Genomic DNA, 17,826 nt, shown 5'->3' on the forward strand with positions numbered 1-17,826 from the left:
ATGTTTTAAATTATGGCTATGTGTCTAATCTGCCCATCGCATTATCAAATACTATTTTCCAGTCAGTGCTGTGAAGACAGATTGTTTTTTTATCGCGTTGTTTCCATTTCAGAGCAGTTAGAAAAGCCCCCGTTTTGATATAAAAAACAGCTCATTCTGGAGCATTCTATGAAAATCGTCTTTTAGTGGAATATTCCACAACGTTGATATTCGTCGGCCTTTTTATGAATCGTTTTCAAATAAACGCTAGATGATCAATATTATACGTGCACGCAAGCACATTACGGCCGCGCACTGATAATCGCTCCGTTGATTTCCTCACAGAGTTTTACAGTGAAACCGAAAGAAGACATTTCACAAAACAGCTTATAACTTCATCAAACTTACTCCGATTATCCTACCACTGATAACATAGAGTCCTTACCTGACATCAGATGGTATCCAACTGGTATATTCCAATTCCTGATCACCATTCGAAAAAATCGATACGTGTATGGATCCAACGCGACACAGTAGATCTCTATGATCCGCTGGGATCTGAGGCTCCAGAATGAACTGTGGTAACCCCGGCTGGATCAGTGAACTGGAAAATGTGGAGTACCGGATTTTTTCCCCCATTCATTTTCATTGAGTCCATTCCAAAATCACTTATGTCATCTGGGAGACGACAGGGGGCGCTTTTTTCCACAGTGATCACCGGCGCAGCTCGGCTATACTCGGGTAGGCTCGGGTGATGCAATAATTTTTCAGATCGCAAAAAAAAAAAATTATAATAATTCCGAGAAATCTCGTGAGTGGCACGCAACCACCTATAAAAAAACCAGAGAAATCTCGTGAGTGGCACTGAAAGAGTTAAACAGTAAACAGTCCTCTGTGTCTCCTCCTGCAGGGTGGGCTCTGGCTCTCTCTGGACTTTGGTGCTGAATGGACAAAAGTTCACGACGGGGTTCATTCTTTCATGTGGTGAGAATAAACAGGAAGTGACTGTGGACGTTAGCGGTACTACAAGTTAAACTCACTCCCCCGTAAAAAAGGCATACAGACACGTTACCAAGAAGTGAATTCACCTCTTGGTATAGCGGTCTGTAATCTCACCTCACGCGGTGTGGCCGACCCGGGTTCTAGACTCGCTTAGGGCAAGCCAAATAGAACCGGCTACATTTGCATGTTTTCCCCCCGTGTTTGCATGTTCTCCCCATGTTTGCATGTGCTCCCCATGTTTGCATGTTCTCCCCATGTTTGCATGTTCTCCCCGTGTTTGCATGGGTTTCCTGTAGATGTTAGCCAGAGCTCCTATAGTTACCACTCGTTTCTCATATCACCACAGTCACCAGGTGTCTTGGCTGAAAACATTGTATAAGTTATGAATATACATGAACACTGTGCCATCAGTTGTTTGGCAACTTGCCACTATGAATGAATGAATGAATGATGAATTATGTGATGCCAACAACCAAATTCTGTGAATTTGATAGAATTCCTTTATTCAGGAGCTTTCAAATATACAAATACAATTACACTAGGACAGTAGCAAAATATACAAGAATAATAGCAATAGCAAAATAGCAATACATGAAAAGAATAGTAGAAATGGTAAAAAAGGTGTACAGGTTGCACATGCGCTAGGGGTGTAAAGGTACACGTATCCGTACCGACCATTTCAGTGTGTACCGTACCGAACGAATACAACGGTATGTTAACCACTAACGACCGCCCACCGGGGGCAGTTTTTTTCACAATCTAATATAATTATTATATATATATTATTTTCTTTAAAAGTCGATTATAAATTTCAATATAGAATATTCGTTGACAGCCTTACAAGTACAATTAGTTACTGCACACTACATCACCCCTGAGTGGAACATGGAAAGCCAAACTTTCCCCCACTGTACCGAAAACCCGTACCGAACCTTGACTTCAAACCCGAGGTACGTACCGTGGTTTTTGTGTCCCGTTACACCCCTAACATGCGCACATTCCATGCAAACTCCTAATTATCGATTGAGACATACGCATATATACTGGATAATAATACTGAGTATGAGTATTTGAGAATCGTATATTGCACATGGTAGGGATAGATAGATAGATAGATAGATAGATAGATAGATAGATAGATAGATAGATAGATAGATAGATAGATAGATAGATAGATAGATAGATAGATAGATAGATAGATAGATAGATAGATAGATAGATAGATAGATAGATAGATAGATAGATAGATACTGTAGATAGATAGATAGATAGATAGATAGTATTGTATTGCACATAATAAATAATAAGTAGTAAATAATGAAATTATTGTGACTGATTGGAATATGTTTGTAGTAATACCTTTGTAGATGCTTGACATTATCATGATGTTCTTGAGTGTCTTCTCCTTCCATTAGGGGGTCTGGCGTTAATCTATTCTTCAGCTACAGTCCCGTTGGAAAGGGCAAGTTAACTTACTTTATTGGTTATGTTTCACAAGGTGACTTGTGGATTGTTTTGTTTTGTTTCTTTTTGCCTATCCCTCTCTAAACACACCGACACAGTTTCCCTATACACGAAAGAGGGCATTATGTGTAAGAATTGAAATCACAAGTGACGAGCACTCTTAGCAAAATACATCAAATATGTACTTTGCTAAGAGTAGGTGCTTAAAAAGTCCTTGAAATTCAAATCAACCATTCGCATTGAAAGTTTTGTTCATCCATGATAAAATTCTGAATCAAGAAATTCAATTGTTTAATCTAAGGTGTAACTAATTGTCAGGAATTGGTTTTAAGCCATAAATATTGGATCCGAATTTTTTGGATCAGATAAAGAAACAGCATTTAAAAGTGAATTGTATCCTTTTAAATGCCCTTTTAAAATGAAAAATAGTGCTTGTAAAAGGACTTGAAAGTCATTGGATTTCATTTTGCAATGTCTGTGGGAACCCTGTCTCTCTCTCTCTCTCTCTCTCTCTCTCTCTCTCTCTCTCTCTCTCTCTCTCTCTCTCTCTCTCTCTCTCTCTCTCTCTCTCTCTCTCTAACAATCCTAATTCCTGATTCACCTGTAGTCGCATATAAGCTGCTTCTCTGTGTGTCTCAGCAAAACACAAAGTCAAATGGAATCCTATATAAATGCATTGTCTAATATATGACGACATGATGTTTGTTGTTGTTGTGGTCTCAGTGGAGGCAGACAGTGACTTGTTGTTGTTGTGGTGGTCTCAGTGGAGGCAGACAGGATAAGTGACTTGTTGTTGTTGTTGTTGTTGTTGTTGTTGTTGTTGTTGTTGTTGTTGTTGTTGTGGTCTCAGTGGAGGCAGCCCGGCGGGGGCAGCTGCAGCTGAGGAGGACCCAGGACCTGGGCAGCAGCTGTTCCACCATCAGGGAGAACATCTTCTCCTTCGGATACATCGGAGGATTCCTGTTCACCTCCGTCATGGAGGAGCTGGTGAGGACACACACACACACACACACACACACGCTCACACGCACGCACGCACGCACGCACGTACGCACGCACGTACGCACGCACGCGCGCACACACACACACACACACACACACACACACACACACACACACACACACACACACACACACACACACACACACACACACACACACACACACACGAGCACCCACACAGGCACACACACAATGTTATATTATTGTTCAGTTAAGTTTACTTAACATACTATTTAATGTTCAAGCGCACACCATCCCATGACACAAGTATTTTAATGTCAACTACTGAGAAGAACTGCTCATTATTTTGCATTTGTTATGTAAGAGAACGTCAGCAGGAAATCACTGTAATCGATCGATAATCAGTTTTGTATTCTACATAGTGATGGTGATGTTTGCTGGTGCTGACTAGATGTATTGTATTATTCCGCCAGCTGTCTCCTCGTGTCATATATGTATCGTCAGATCAGGGAGAGACCTTCAACAGAGCACAGCTCCCCTCCGCTTCCACTGAACAGGTGAGAGAGAGAAAGAGAGACAAAGAAAGGTCACACTGCAAAAAACTCCATTTCACCAATTGATTTGTTGTTGTTCTAAATGATTATGTTCTTAAAACAAGTGTGCCAGTGGGGTCAGAGTACATCACTTGTTCAAATACAAAATAATTAGATTCAAGTTTTTTATATTTTTTTTTAAATCACTTTTTCACAAAACAAGTGGAAAAGTGCGTGAATGAAGTGGGAACATTTCACTACAACTTGTTGAAGTAGCAATAATATTGAAATTAGGCAGGTCACTCAATAATGTTGCTTGTTTAAGACACAACATACAGTGAGCTGCATTCATTATAACTAAAAAAAAAAAAAACTAGTGGTGGGACTTGATTAAAAAATGTAATCTAATTCATTTGATACTTTAACGTTAATTAATCGAAATTAATCACATTTTAAACGCCTATCAATATTTGATGGGAAAAGCAACATTTAAAAATTCAAATGGATTTTGGTATACGAGTGAATCAATGAATATACATTATACATACATTTAAGCAGCAAAATCTTGTTTATTAGCTACTACACAGACAAACAGTCAGATCAATGCAATTTTTAACAAAGTGCAGCAATTTTAGGAATAATATATACATAGCACAAAGGACCTTTTCTCTTTTGAAAGGTAACATTCCGAAGTTTCTTACACAATAAAGAAAAATCACTTTGAGTGGTAATGAAATAGAGTAGAGGTTTGAACACACTGAAGTAAAAGTTTTGTGTACTCACATTTCTGTTTTTAAGTTCCAGCTGAGAGGTAGGAGCTGGAAAACACAACGGTTCCATAGCCTGAAGTATTATAGTCATACAGGTCCAAAGTTTATAAAAAGTAAAAAAAGGTTTTTGTAATGTGTGTACCGCAATAATTCAGCGTGATTATCCAAATTGGTCGTCCACTGCCTTTATTCCGCTTCTCGAGTCAAAACAAAGGACTTCTTCGTCTTCTTGTGTCACCTTCCCCCACTCTCAGCGCCCGTCTGAGATCGCTTTCGGAGCAGACACTCCTTGGCTACAACGGTGGTCAATAATTTTCACCATCAGCGGTGACGGGTCACTGGTCAGTTCAGGACCGTTCACAACCGGGTCACTCGTCCGAACGGCTTGTCAAATGACGCTAGCCGGATGTTTCGTCTTGTAACTCGAGACCCGAACCACACAATAGGTTGAGTGGGGTGACGATCGACAGGCAGAAAATTCTACTTTCTAACAATGTGTTGGTTGATCGGTGAAAGCGTAGCGCGGAGCCGACAGACGAGAGCAAATGCGATAAAATGCGGAATTTCTTTTTACGTACAAATATTTCTGTAGTTAATTAATAGAAATGTACGCGATAAGGGGCGGTCAGGTGGCGTAACGGAGATTGCGTTCGTCACCAACTTGGCTGGCCGTTCACACTAATACAATTGGCAGTATTAGAGGGTGGGAGAAGCTGGCGGGGTGGGTCCGGGTCGTTGTAAACAGCGACTCTTACAGTTCGGTCGGGGCGCCTGCTCAGCGCGGATAGGATCTAAGTGGGATATTGTGATCCTTCCACACGCTACGCCCTCTCAGTGAGAATCCGCGCTGCCAGGTGAAAAGAAGCGGTTGATTGGCTGGACGTGTGTCGGAGGAAGCACGTGGTAGCCTCCGCTCTCCCAGACCGACTGTGGGGGGTAAGTGCGCAGCGACCAGGAAGGGGATTGGGAATTAGCATAACGACTAACATTGGGATGGGAGAAAATCGGAGGAAAAAGGAGGGGGGAAAAGATATAAAAAAAAAAAAAAAAAGATTACGCGATAAAGTCCCAGCCCTATTAAAGACATTCCAAAATACTGCTTTTAGTATTAGGCTTACACATGTGCGCAGACATTTTTATTATCTAGATTGAATATATATATTTTTTTTATTATTTGAAATAGTTTACCCGTTTTAGTATGACTCACGATGACCTCAATGTGTTTCAGAATAAAGGTTTGAATGAATGAATGACTTGAGGTGGTGGGAGACTGTCAGGCTGGTTTATCTGAGAAACGTTTGTCAGACAACCGTTGGCAAGGTTTCCTTTTTCCAAACTATATTCAGGGACAGAACACACACACACACACACACACACACACACACACACACACACACACACACACACACACACACACACACCCTGCTGACAAGACAAAACATGCTCTCTCACGCCGATTAGACAAGGGTTATGGCAAGGAAGGAGGGACAAGGTCTTGTGCCATAATTCCTCATTATCTCACCCGCATGTCTTCGCTTTATGTGTGTGTGTGTGTGTGTGTGTGTGTTAACATAATGTAAATAAACACAAGTTATCACGGCTTTAAAAGATAGCAAATATTGTTTAACACTCTGGTCAGTCAATCAACAAGAACATTTTAATAATCACTTTTCTTTGGTGGGGATACCCATTTGTTTACATTTGGGTCACAGATTGGGCCTTTAACCCTTTCACTACCACACTACAGAAGGTTAATCTTTCACTACCACACTACAGAAGGTTAACCTTTCACTACCACACTACAGAAGGTTAACCCTTTCACTACCACACTACAGAAGGTTAACCTTTCACTACCACACTACAGAAGGTTAACCTTTCACTACCACACTACAGAAGGTTAACCCTTTCACTACCACACTACATAAGGTTAACCCTTTCACTACCACACTACAGAAGGTTAACCCTTTCACTACCACACCACAGCAGGCTAACCCTTTCACTACCACACTACAGCAGGTTAACCTTTCACTACCACACTACAGAAGGTTAACCTTTCACTACCCCACTACAGAAGGTTAACCCTTTCACTACCACACTACAAAAGGTTAACCTTTCACTACCACACTACAGAAGGTTAACCCTTTCACTACCACACTACAGATGGTTAACCTTTCTTTACCACACTACAGAAGGTTAACCTTTCACTACCACACTACAGGTTAACATTTCACTACCACACTACAGAATGTTAACCCTTTCACTACCACACTACATAAGGTTAACCCTTTCACTACCACACTACAGAAGGTTAACCTTTCATTACCACACTACAGAAGGTTAACCTTTCACTACCACACTACAGAAGGTTAACCCTTTCACTACCACACCACAACAGGTTAACCCTTTCACAACCACACCACAGACAGTTAACCTTTCACTACCACACCACAGACGGTTAGTGAAAGGGTTAACCCTTTGATAGTGTGGCAGTGAAAGGGTTAAGGTTAAGGCATGTAGTATTGAGGGTTCCAATGTTGGGCTTGGGAATAAATGTAGTCTATGGAATGTAGTCAATAGTATAATACAGGAATGTGTGTGTGTGTGTGTGTTTGTGTGTGTGTGTGCGTGTGTGTGTGTGTGTGTGTGTGTGTGTGTGTGTGTGTGTCTGTGTGTGTGTGTGCGCGCGCGCGCAGTTCTACTCTGTTCTAGATGGAGATGAAGATATGATCTTCATGCATGTGGACAACCCAGGAGGTAATGTGCTGCTCGAATATTCTATAGGCACACACACACACACACACACACACACACACACACACACACACACACACACACACACACACACACACACACACACACAGCACACACACACACACACACACACACACACACACACACACACACACACACACACACACACACACACACACACACACACACACACACACACACACACACACACACACACACACACACACACACACACACACACACACACACACACACACACACACACACACACACACACACACACACACACACACACACACACTTTAAACTAGAAATTATTTGTATGATAGAGTGCAGACCTTTACCAAGGCCTAAAAATATCCCCACTTTGCCGGTACTTCCGACCGTGGTTGTGGATATGCTGCGTGATTACGAAACCTAGCCGCATTTCTTGGAGACGCTCTCTGATTGGCCGACGCCTGTTTCTACACTGGTTAAGCTTAGGCACTCTTCGGAGTTGGTTAAGGTTAGAGTTTGTCTTAGAGCGTGACGGCAAGTTCTTTCGACGGTTAAGCTTAGGCACTCTTTCGAAGTTGGGTAAGGGTAGAGTTTGTCTTAGAGCATGGCGATAGAACGGCAGGTAGTTTGCAGGCTGTTTGACGTGGAAATGGGCAAAGACACAGCTCGTCACGGATTGGGCAAACGCGTCAGTGGCCAATCAGAGAGCCTCAGTCAGTGCCAATCAGAGAGCGTCTCCGAGAAATGCGGCTAGGTTTCGTAATCACGCGGATATGCTGCTTACTATATAGTGCTGGTAAAGGTCATGGGGTCACCGTAAGGGTTTCTTCCACTAGGGGTCGTGGATATTGCAGTTTGTGAATGTACAATTAATGGATTCGGAGATACACTCATTTGACAATGTAAAGTTTCGCCTGATGGTGGCGCTAGAGCACAGGTCTAGTGTCTTTGGCCCGCCAGCAATAATATCTGGCCCCTCAGATTATTTTCAAACAAAATTAAAAAAAAATCTTTTCTTTTTCTTTTTTTTCTTTTTTGGCCAACTAGACTAGGCTATTTGTTAGCTATAATGTCCAAATAGAGAAACTACCACCACCTAAAGAATACTTATTATACTTTGTTTTATCCATGTTGACAGTGAATAACAGGTAGGCAGCGAGGTGCAATATAGCGCTTGCTCAACATGAAAAAAGTCGGTGGACAGCACCTGGTGCTGAAATAACAAACAAGCAGTGTGGTGTGAAATTAAAACACCAGTTCAGTAAGTAATTCAAACTTTATCTTTACTTATATATGACTGACGGCACCACACATGTTAACAGTAACAATGCAATTAAACTGAAGTCAAATCAGAGCAAAAAAAGCTGAATCTGCTTCAAGAAGATGCGCTACATTAGGTATATAAGGAATTACAACAAGACATTTATTAACTAAATAAAAAATACAATTCGGCTTTTAACCCTCTAAAGCCGGGCGCAACACTAAACATGTTTTGTATATCTTTGGATTTGTTTGTGATAAAGACTTGCTTTATTGCATCGGAATCGATTGTCATCTAAAAATTGTGTGCATCTCTCAGAGAATGCACGGATGTAAAGCATAGAATCTTGAAATATCTAGATTGGTTGTTTTCCCTAGACTGCATCTAATCCACTGTATCTATCCATTTATCATATATCTATGTCTGTCACTATAGCCAATGGAAATGCTAGAAATGGTCACGTGGACTGGGAGAACCAATGGAAAATTCCTATTGTTTCTCAATAGTCCAGTGCACTCCACAGAAAGGGCTGTCAGATAGACGGGCTGGTTGCACGTAATGTAAGATAGACCGATAAGAGAGAGGCGCTTGTCTCTGGTTTTATAATAAAATGGCAAAAAGACAAAGGTATAATGTTCAGTGCAAATGTGTATGTCGTTTACAGTTTATTATACCACCTATGCAGCTCGTTTATTTTGTCCATTCTCTGCCTCTGCCACAAATGTCTTAGTTATAAGGTGGTCTGTCACAGAATTACATTTTTTTCACTATCAATATATTAAATTAGCCATTGTTTTTGTTTCCGGCCCCCCATACAATGGCTTTGAAAATATTTGGCCCTCGGCCAAACTTAATTGCCTACCCCTGCGCTAGAGGAAAGGTTGTGGGGTCAGAGACATCAACATATTTCTTTTTTTTAAAACTTTATTTTTTAGCGTTTATCGCTTTCCTGGTCAAGCATGACCGACAGTTGCAGGGTGAAACGGGAGAGAGAGCAGGGGGAGACACTCGGCAAATGACGGCGAGTCCGGGAATCGAACTCGGAGTCAACCAGATCCGTGACGCAGCACGGAGTCCCGCGACGCAGCGCGGTAACATGGTGTGCTACTGGAGCACCAACATCAACATATTTCTAACATAGTTTTATGTCAATCTGGCCATTACTTTCCCAGCTATCGTGTTCTCAGTGTGGCCTGATGGTGGCACCAGAGGAAAGGTCACACAAATCAATATGTGTCATCCTGTAGGGGTCATGAATGTTCACTGCAAATTTTGTATGACTGTATGACAAAAGTAAATTTGCACTCATTTGAACGTTTTTACGTTTCTTCCTCTTGGGGTCATGAATATGCACAGAAACATGTCATTTCAAACAGGCCATTACTTTTTCAAGATATCTCGTTCACTCACTTGCAGTCTTACAGACGTACAGACACAGAGACAGGATTACATACTGTAACCTCCATGATGGAGCTAGTGATTTATTTTAATCTTCAGATAAAATCAGGAAATACATGTGATTGATTGATTTATTTGACATAATAAAATACAATACACAGGTGCATACAGTATAAAAATATATCAGGATAGCGCAAGAAAGTCCTTAGACTTATTTCCATTGCCGTCCCAATTGTCTGGTTCCTGGCTGTATGTGTCGCTACTAGGAGTGTAACGGTACACAAAAACTACGGTTCGGTACCTACCTCGGGTTTGAAGTCACGGTTCGGTACGGGTTTTCGGTACAGTGGGGGGAAGTTTGGCTTTCCATGTTCCACTCAGGGGTGATGTAGTGTGCAGTAAATAATTGTACTTGTAGGGCTGTCAACGAATATTCTATATTGAAATTAATAATCGACTTGTAAAGAAAAAAAATAAAAATTATATTAGATTGTGAAAAAAACAGCCCCCGGTGGGCGTTTAACATACCGCTGTATTCATTCTGTACACACTACAGCCGTTCAGTACGGTACAGTCAGGGCCGCCGCTAGGGGCGTGCGAGCAGTGCGGTCACACAGGGCCTCGCGAGAAGGGGGGCCTCGCGAGAAGGAATTTTTCTATTTTTTCAATTTAACTTTTTTATTTAAATAAATAGAATGTTAACAATCACTTTCCATCACAGACCTAAAATCTAGTTTTGCTTACATGCTTATATATTTCACATTAGACACGTTTGTAGAATAGTGTTCCGGGCTCTGCGGCTCTGCAGATATACTATTGGTTTCATTCAATGAACCGTTTACTTTTGTGCAAAGCATCAAAACTAACACTAGGGGGAGCTGGTTGGCGTCGGTCTGGTAGTCGGTAGAGAGATGTGAAGAAGACCGGTATTATCCACGAGGGGAGGGGGTACAGGTACGGGGTCTATTCGGCGCTATCCACGGGAGCGAGTGGATGTCTTGGTCAAGAGCATCCTACTTTTAAAAACCAAATGTGCAGCATCGGAGCAGAAGAAATAACGCTGCATGCCGTAAGCTTATCAATACCAAGTATAGTGATTAGGTTATGCCAAGACGAAGAGGACGTTCGGCAGATGGACTGAAGATGAAAGTTGTTGCGTGTTAGAACGTTCAGTCAGGCTAGCCATGTCGGCCAGTAGCTTAGCTAAAGGCAGGGACAGCTAACTAGCGTTAGCTAACCTAGCTAGCTAGTAGCTTTAGCTACGTTATCGAGTGCTAACGTGTGGTTCAGTCGGGCTAGCCATGTCGGCTAGTAGCTTAGCTAAAGGTTAGCTAACGCTAGCTAGCTACGTTATCGAGTGCTAACGTGTGGCAGATAAACTAGGAACAGACTCCCAAGTTCATCCCAACGGGGGGGACAATATCATGGGACTGGTGAACTTTGTCATCTCCACGGTCGTCTCCTTCTTCTTGGACCTGATTCTGCGTTAGGGTGAGTTTTTTATGCAATCTATTCTGTTCCCGCCGTGGATCTCTCTCTCTCTCTCTCTCTCTCTCTCTCTCTCTCTCTCTCTCTCTCTCTCTCTCTCTCTCTCTCTCTCTCTCTCTCGCTCTCGCTCTCTCTTGCTCTCTCTCTCTTGCACGCTCTCTCTCGCTCTCTCGCGCGCTCTCTCGCGCTCTCTCTCTCTTGCGCGCGCTCTCGGTCTCTCTCTCGGTCTCTCTCTGTCTCTCTCTCACTCTGTGTGTTGCAGCATGCAACAGGGTCTGCTCCGGTATCAATATTGAATGTGCAGTAATGCTATGCACTGTTCTGCTGCCTGGACATTACTGCTCAACATGCTCATCACTCCAGCTTTACAAGTTGCTCTCTGGGAACATTCCACAGTGTGCTCGTGCAGTTTGTGACGTGTGTACTAAGCTTATAGAGTTCGATTCAAATAAGGCAAAACTGCAAATCTGCATGTCGTGCTTGAAAAATTTACCTGGCTTTAAGCTTGTTTATCAGGTTCCAGGGGTGTTTTATGCATTTTCCCTGTTACTGCCAGGTGTACGACTGTACAGGTGCATTGCCACTAAGCCTCGGGCAGCGCTATTATTTAAGAATACGTTGACTGTATCATATGCCCAGCCTCGGGCAGCACTATTATTTAAGAATAGTTGACTGTATGCCCAGCCTCGGGCAGCGCTATTATTTAAGAATACGTTGGCTGTATGCAATTTAATTATTTTTTTTATAATTAATACAAAAAAATTAAAAATATTATATTACATTTTTTTTTTTTTTACCTTTAGGGGCTCACGTTTAATCTCGCACAGGGCCTCGCATTTCTCCCCAGACGGCACTGGGTACGGTACACACTGAAACGGTTCGGTTCGGTACGGATACGTGTACCTTTACAGTCGCTACGCTTTGCTTGCTTCATATCACAGCCGGGCGAGTGAACACACACTGAGATGAACAATTACTGAAATTAGGTGATGGTATGGTATGTCATTTTATTTAACTTACTCAGAAGCATTTTATATTAACCTAAACATGAATCCCGGGACAACTTATTTTTTAATTGCTTTACCCGAAGTTGTTGAATTGGTCCAACATCTCAAGTCAGTCTGTTTACTGGGGCTGACATCTTGATTAGAATGTAAAATGCGTTGTTTTCAGTCTCATTGGATTCATCATGGCAGCACCCAATAAACAGATAGATGAGAGTTAAAATGTTGAGAAGTTGGACCATTTCAACAACTTTGTGGTAAATCGTTTGACAAACAAGTGGCCTGGATGTGATGTTTAGGTTAATATAAAATGCTTTATATGTATTTATGAAATTACATGACAGTATACCGTTGCCTAGGAGATCAAAAGTTAATTTCAGTCTATGTTAATTTTGCCCCACTGTGATATAATAATAATAATGGCTTGGATTTATATAGCGCCTTTCACATACCCAAGGCACTTTACAATAAAAGGGGGAGGGGGGAGAGGATAACGGTGGCCTAAACTGAGAAACAAATTACAAAAACAGAACAGTGCAAATGGAACAGAACAACAACAGAACATAACTAAATAGAACAAACAATGAACATGGTGCTAAGGAGCATCAGAGACCAGAGGCCTGGGTGAAGAGGTGGGTTTTCAGCAGATTTTTTAAGTGGGCGAGAGAGTTGGCATTTCGGATGTCCATGGGGAGGGAGTTCCAAAGGGTGGGGGCAGCGACACTAAAAGCCCTGATGGTGAGTACGCTTGTGTCAGAGGAGCGGAGATTCCGGGAGGGGGGTGTAGGTGTGGAGAAGGTCGGATAGGTATTGAGGGGCGGTGGTGTGTAGGAATTTATATGTGACCAGGAGGATCTTGAAGGTGACACGAGATTTTACGGGAAGCCAGTGAAGGTGTATGAGGGTGGGGGTGATGTGCTGATATGAAGCAAGCAAAGCGTAGCGGGACATATAATATAATAATAATAATAATAATAATAATTAATAATAATAATAATAATAATAATAATAATAATAATAATAATAATAATAATAATAATAATAATAATAATAATAATAATAATATTATACAGCCGAGAACCAGCGAAGGTTCAATATACTTTTAGAAAAAAAATTATCTATACATTATTAATGCTCCCATGATCATTGTGTAACCACCATTTATTGTCTTATTGTGTTATTAACAATCTATTCAGTTTTTCTGTCCAGTAATAATAAGCTTTTAGGACACAAAAAAAGCATCTGCCAAGATTTGTATTTTAAATATTGAAAACAGACACACAGACAGCTAAACCCCCCCCCCACCCCCCTTTCTATAAGCATGCACATAATGGTAAACGGCTGTGACACACTTTATTTTCCCAATGGGCTTCTCAGAGCCTTTTGTTGTAATGGAAAAGCTCAACTATTGGATAGACTGGTTTCACAGGTTCTTGGTGTTGCTGACAAATCATTCCATCATACTCTGTATGTTTAGGCCGTGTGTGTTTTTACATTGAAGTGTGATCCTCCTCTCTCTCTCTCTTCTCTCTCTCTCTTCTTTCTTTCTCTCTTTCCCTCTCTCTCCCTCTCTTTTCTCTCACACACTAATTTCTTGCTCACTCCCTCTCACTCTCGCTCCCTCTTTCTCTTTCTCTCCCCCTTCCTCCCCCTCTCGCCTCTCTCCCCTTCTTTCTCCCTCCCCCCTCACTCCTTCCTTCCCTCCCTCTCTTTCTTTCTTTTTCTCTCCCCCCTCTCCCTTTCTCTCCCCCCTCTCTCCATCCCTCCCTCCACCCCTACCGCCCCACCCCCTTTCGTGTTTGCAAGCGTTTCTTTTCCCCCTGTGTTTGCCTTGTGGGCCAGTGCTCTGGTTGGGTGCTGCTGTGTGGCCAGTGGGCTGTTGGGGACTTTTGTAGTTCTGATATAAATAGGGGAGATAGGGGTGAGAGGGGCTTTATCTCGTGTCGGCGGGAGGGAGGTGGACTTAGGTTACGCTACAACAGCTGACTCACAATCTGGGGATCAGTGTGTATAGTGTGTACACACACACACACACACACACACACACACACACACACACACACACACACACACACACACACACACACACACACACACACACACACACACACACACACACACACACACACACACACACACACACACACACACACACACACACACACACACCTACACACACACACACATGCACACATCACCTCTTTAGCTAAGCTCTTCCTTTATGGCTTAGTTGACACGTGTGTGTTCTTCACACAGTTAACATTATGATTGATTGTGACCAGCTTTTTATCCTGCTGACGCACAGAGGTTTGTGTCAGCAATGGTATGGTTCCCATGTGCAGTGTGTGTGTGTGTGTGTGTGTGTGTGTGCTTGTGCACGTTTGTATTAAACGCAGCTATTTCATGAAATTTGTTTTATTGTTCTCACATTCTATTCTGGGTTGTTCTATTCCTAAAACAGTGGGTAGATGAGGACCCGTCGTGTCCACTGTGTCCAGAGAGAGACGGCAACTTTGAGTCATATTATGTCGGGCTGTGTGACTAGTCTTTCTCAAGGCCAGGTTCATATCCTATTCCCTACCCCTACACCCCTTACTCTAAACCAGGTTCATATCATATTCCCTCCCCCTACACCCCTTACTCTAAACCAGGTTCATATCATATTCCCTCCCCCTACACCCCTTACTCTAAACCAGGTTCATATCATATTCCCTCCCCCTACACCCCTTACTCTAAACCAGGTTCATATCCTATTCCCTCCCCTACACCCCTTACTCTAAACCAGGTTCATATCATATTCCCTCCCCCTACACCCCTTACTCTAAACCAGGTTCATATCATATTCCCTCCCCTACACCCCTTACTCTAAACCAGGTTCATATCATATTCCCTCCCCCTACACCCCTTACTCTAAACCAGGTTCATATCATATTCCCTCCCCCTACACCCCTTACTCTAAACCAGGTTCATATCATATTCCCTCCCCCTACACCCCTTACTCTAAACCAGGTTCATATCATATTCCCTCCCCTACACCCCTTACTCTAAACCAGGTTCATATCATATTCCCTCCCCTACACCCCTTACTCTAAACCAGGTTCATATCATATTCCCTCCCCTACACCCCTTACTCTAAACCAGGTTCATATCCTATTCCCTCCCCTACACCCCTTACTCTAAACCAGGTTCATATCCTATTCCCTCCCCTACACCCCTTACTCTAAACCAGGTTCATATCATATTCCCTCCCCTACACCCCTTACTCTAAACCAGGTTCATATCCTATTCCCTACCCTACACCCCTTACTCTAAACCAGGTTCATATCATATTCACTCCCCCTACACCCCTTACTCTAAACCAGGTTCATATCCTATTCCCTACCCTACACCCCTTACTCTAAACCAGGTTCATATCATATTCCCTCCCCTACACCCCTTACTCTAAACCAGGTTCATATCATATTCCCTCCCCTACACCCCTTACTCTAAACCAGGTTCATATCATATTCCCTCCCCCTACACCCCTTACTCTAAACCAGGTTCATATCCTATTCCCTCCCCTACACCCCTTACTCTAAACCAGGTTCATATCCTATTCCCTCCCCTACACCCCTTACTCTAAACCAGGTTCATATCCTATTCCCTACCCTACACCCCTTACCCTAAACCAGGTTCATATCCTATTCCCTCCCCTACACCCCTTACTCTAAACCAGGTTCATATCATATTCCCTACCCTACACCCCTTACTCTAAACCAGGTTCATATCCTATTCCCTCCCCTACACCCCTTACTCTAAACCAGGTTCATATCCTATTCCCTCCCCTACACCCCTTACTCTAAACCAGGTTCATATCATATTCCCTACCCTACACCCCTTACTCTAAACCAGGTTCATATCATATTCCCTACCCTACACCCCTTACTCTAAACCAGGTTCGTATCATATTCCCTCCCCTACACCCCTTACTCTAAACCAGGTTCGTATCATATTCCCTACCCTACACCCCTTACTCTAAACCAGGTTCATATCATATTCCCTACCCTACACCCCTTACTCTAAACCAGGTTCGTATCATATTCCCTCCCCTACACCCCTTACTCTAAACCAGGTTCGTATCATAATCCCTACCCTACACCCCTTACTCTAAACCAGGTTCGTATTAGCATAGATGTTTGGCAAGGGGATTGGGTTTCCTCATTGAACGCTTATCCTTATCATTAGGGCACAAGTATCTTGTGTTTTATTATAAATATTCTACTATTGTTTTGTTGTTCTATTCTATTTGATTCTATTGTGTTCTAATCTATTATATATTCTATGTTATTCTATTATATTCTGGGTTGTTCTATTCTACTATTCTATTGTGTTCTATTCTCTTCTCTTCTCTTCTTCTTCACAGACACCTTCTTTGGGACCATGTACACGTCAGATGACCGCGGCGTCCTGTACTCCAAGTCTCTAGAGCGCCACCTGTTTGGAGGGCAGAGGAAGAGCGACTTCACCAACATCACGTCACTGAGAGGAGTCTACCTCACCAACAAGCTGGAGGAGGGTGGGTCAACATTCAAGAGATTTATTTGTCACATACATGTAGTGAAATGAAGTTGGCCATGCCCGCTTTGATTGTGCAAAATAAAATACAAATAATAATAGAATAAAATAGAATAGATAATAGATAGACATGATAAAAGGTACTAAGATAAAATCTATACAATGCTAAGCTTACGAATGAAAGGTAATGAGTCCTATATACACTACTATACAATATACTATACAATATACAGTTCTGCTATATGTAACTATACTATACTAACTATACTATACAAAAACATACATTTATGTTTTTTAAAGTGACCTTTGCTTTTTCCTAAAGTGACCTGTAGTGTGTTTGTGTGTGAAAGAGTGCAGGATGTGTGGTGTGTGTGTGTGTGTGTTCATGTGTGCTTGTGTGTGGAGAGAACAGTGTTCAGTGTTGTGATGGCACACTGTTCTGTCCATCCATCCATCCATCCATCCCTCCATCCATCCCTCCATCCATCCCTCCATCCATCCCTCCATCCATCCATCCATCCATCCATCCATCCATCCATCCATCCAATGCATTTACTGATTAAATGATATGCTTGCATTATACAAGATAGGGATGCTATTTTGGGATGATATTGATCTGATATCAGGCTAAAAATACTGTATCTGTATTGGATCGAATTTCC

General features: G+C 42.2%; 1 protein-coding gene across 1 annotated transcript in view; it reads left to right on the forward strand.

Moving 5' to 3' along the window:
• The window catches only part of LOC311241418 (sortilin), a 67,808-nt gene that overhangs the window by 11,298 nt on the left and 38,684 nt on the right, over nt 1-17,826 (forward strand). Inside the window, 6 exon segments of the mRNA XM_084330236.1 lie at nt 890-963; nt 2,397-2,443; nt 3,296-3,432; nt 3,882-3,965; nt 7,405-7,465; nt 17,013-17,165. Coding sequence (XP_084186362.1) covers nt 890-963; nt 2,397-2,443; nt 3,296-3,432; nt 3,882-3,965; nt 7,405-7,465; nt 17,013-17,165 — 556 coding nt within the window.

This window comes from Notolepis coatsorum (genome assembly GCF_963971535.1).
Source record: "Notolepis coatsorum genome assembly, chromosome: 15".
Taxonomy (NCBI): domain Eukaryota; kingdom Metazoa; phylum Chordata; class Actinopteri; order Aulopiformes; family Paralepididae; genus Notolepis; species Notolepis coatsorum.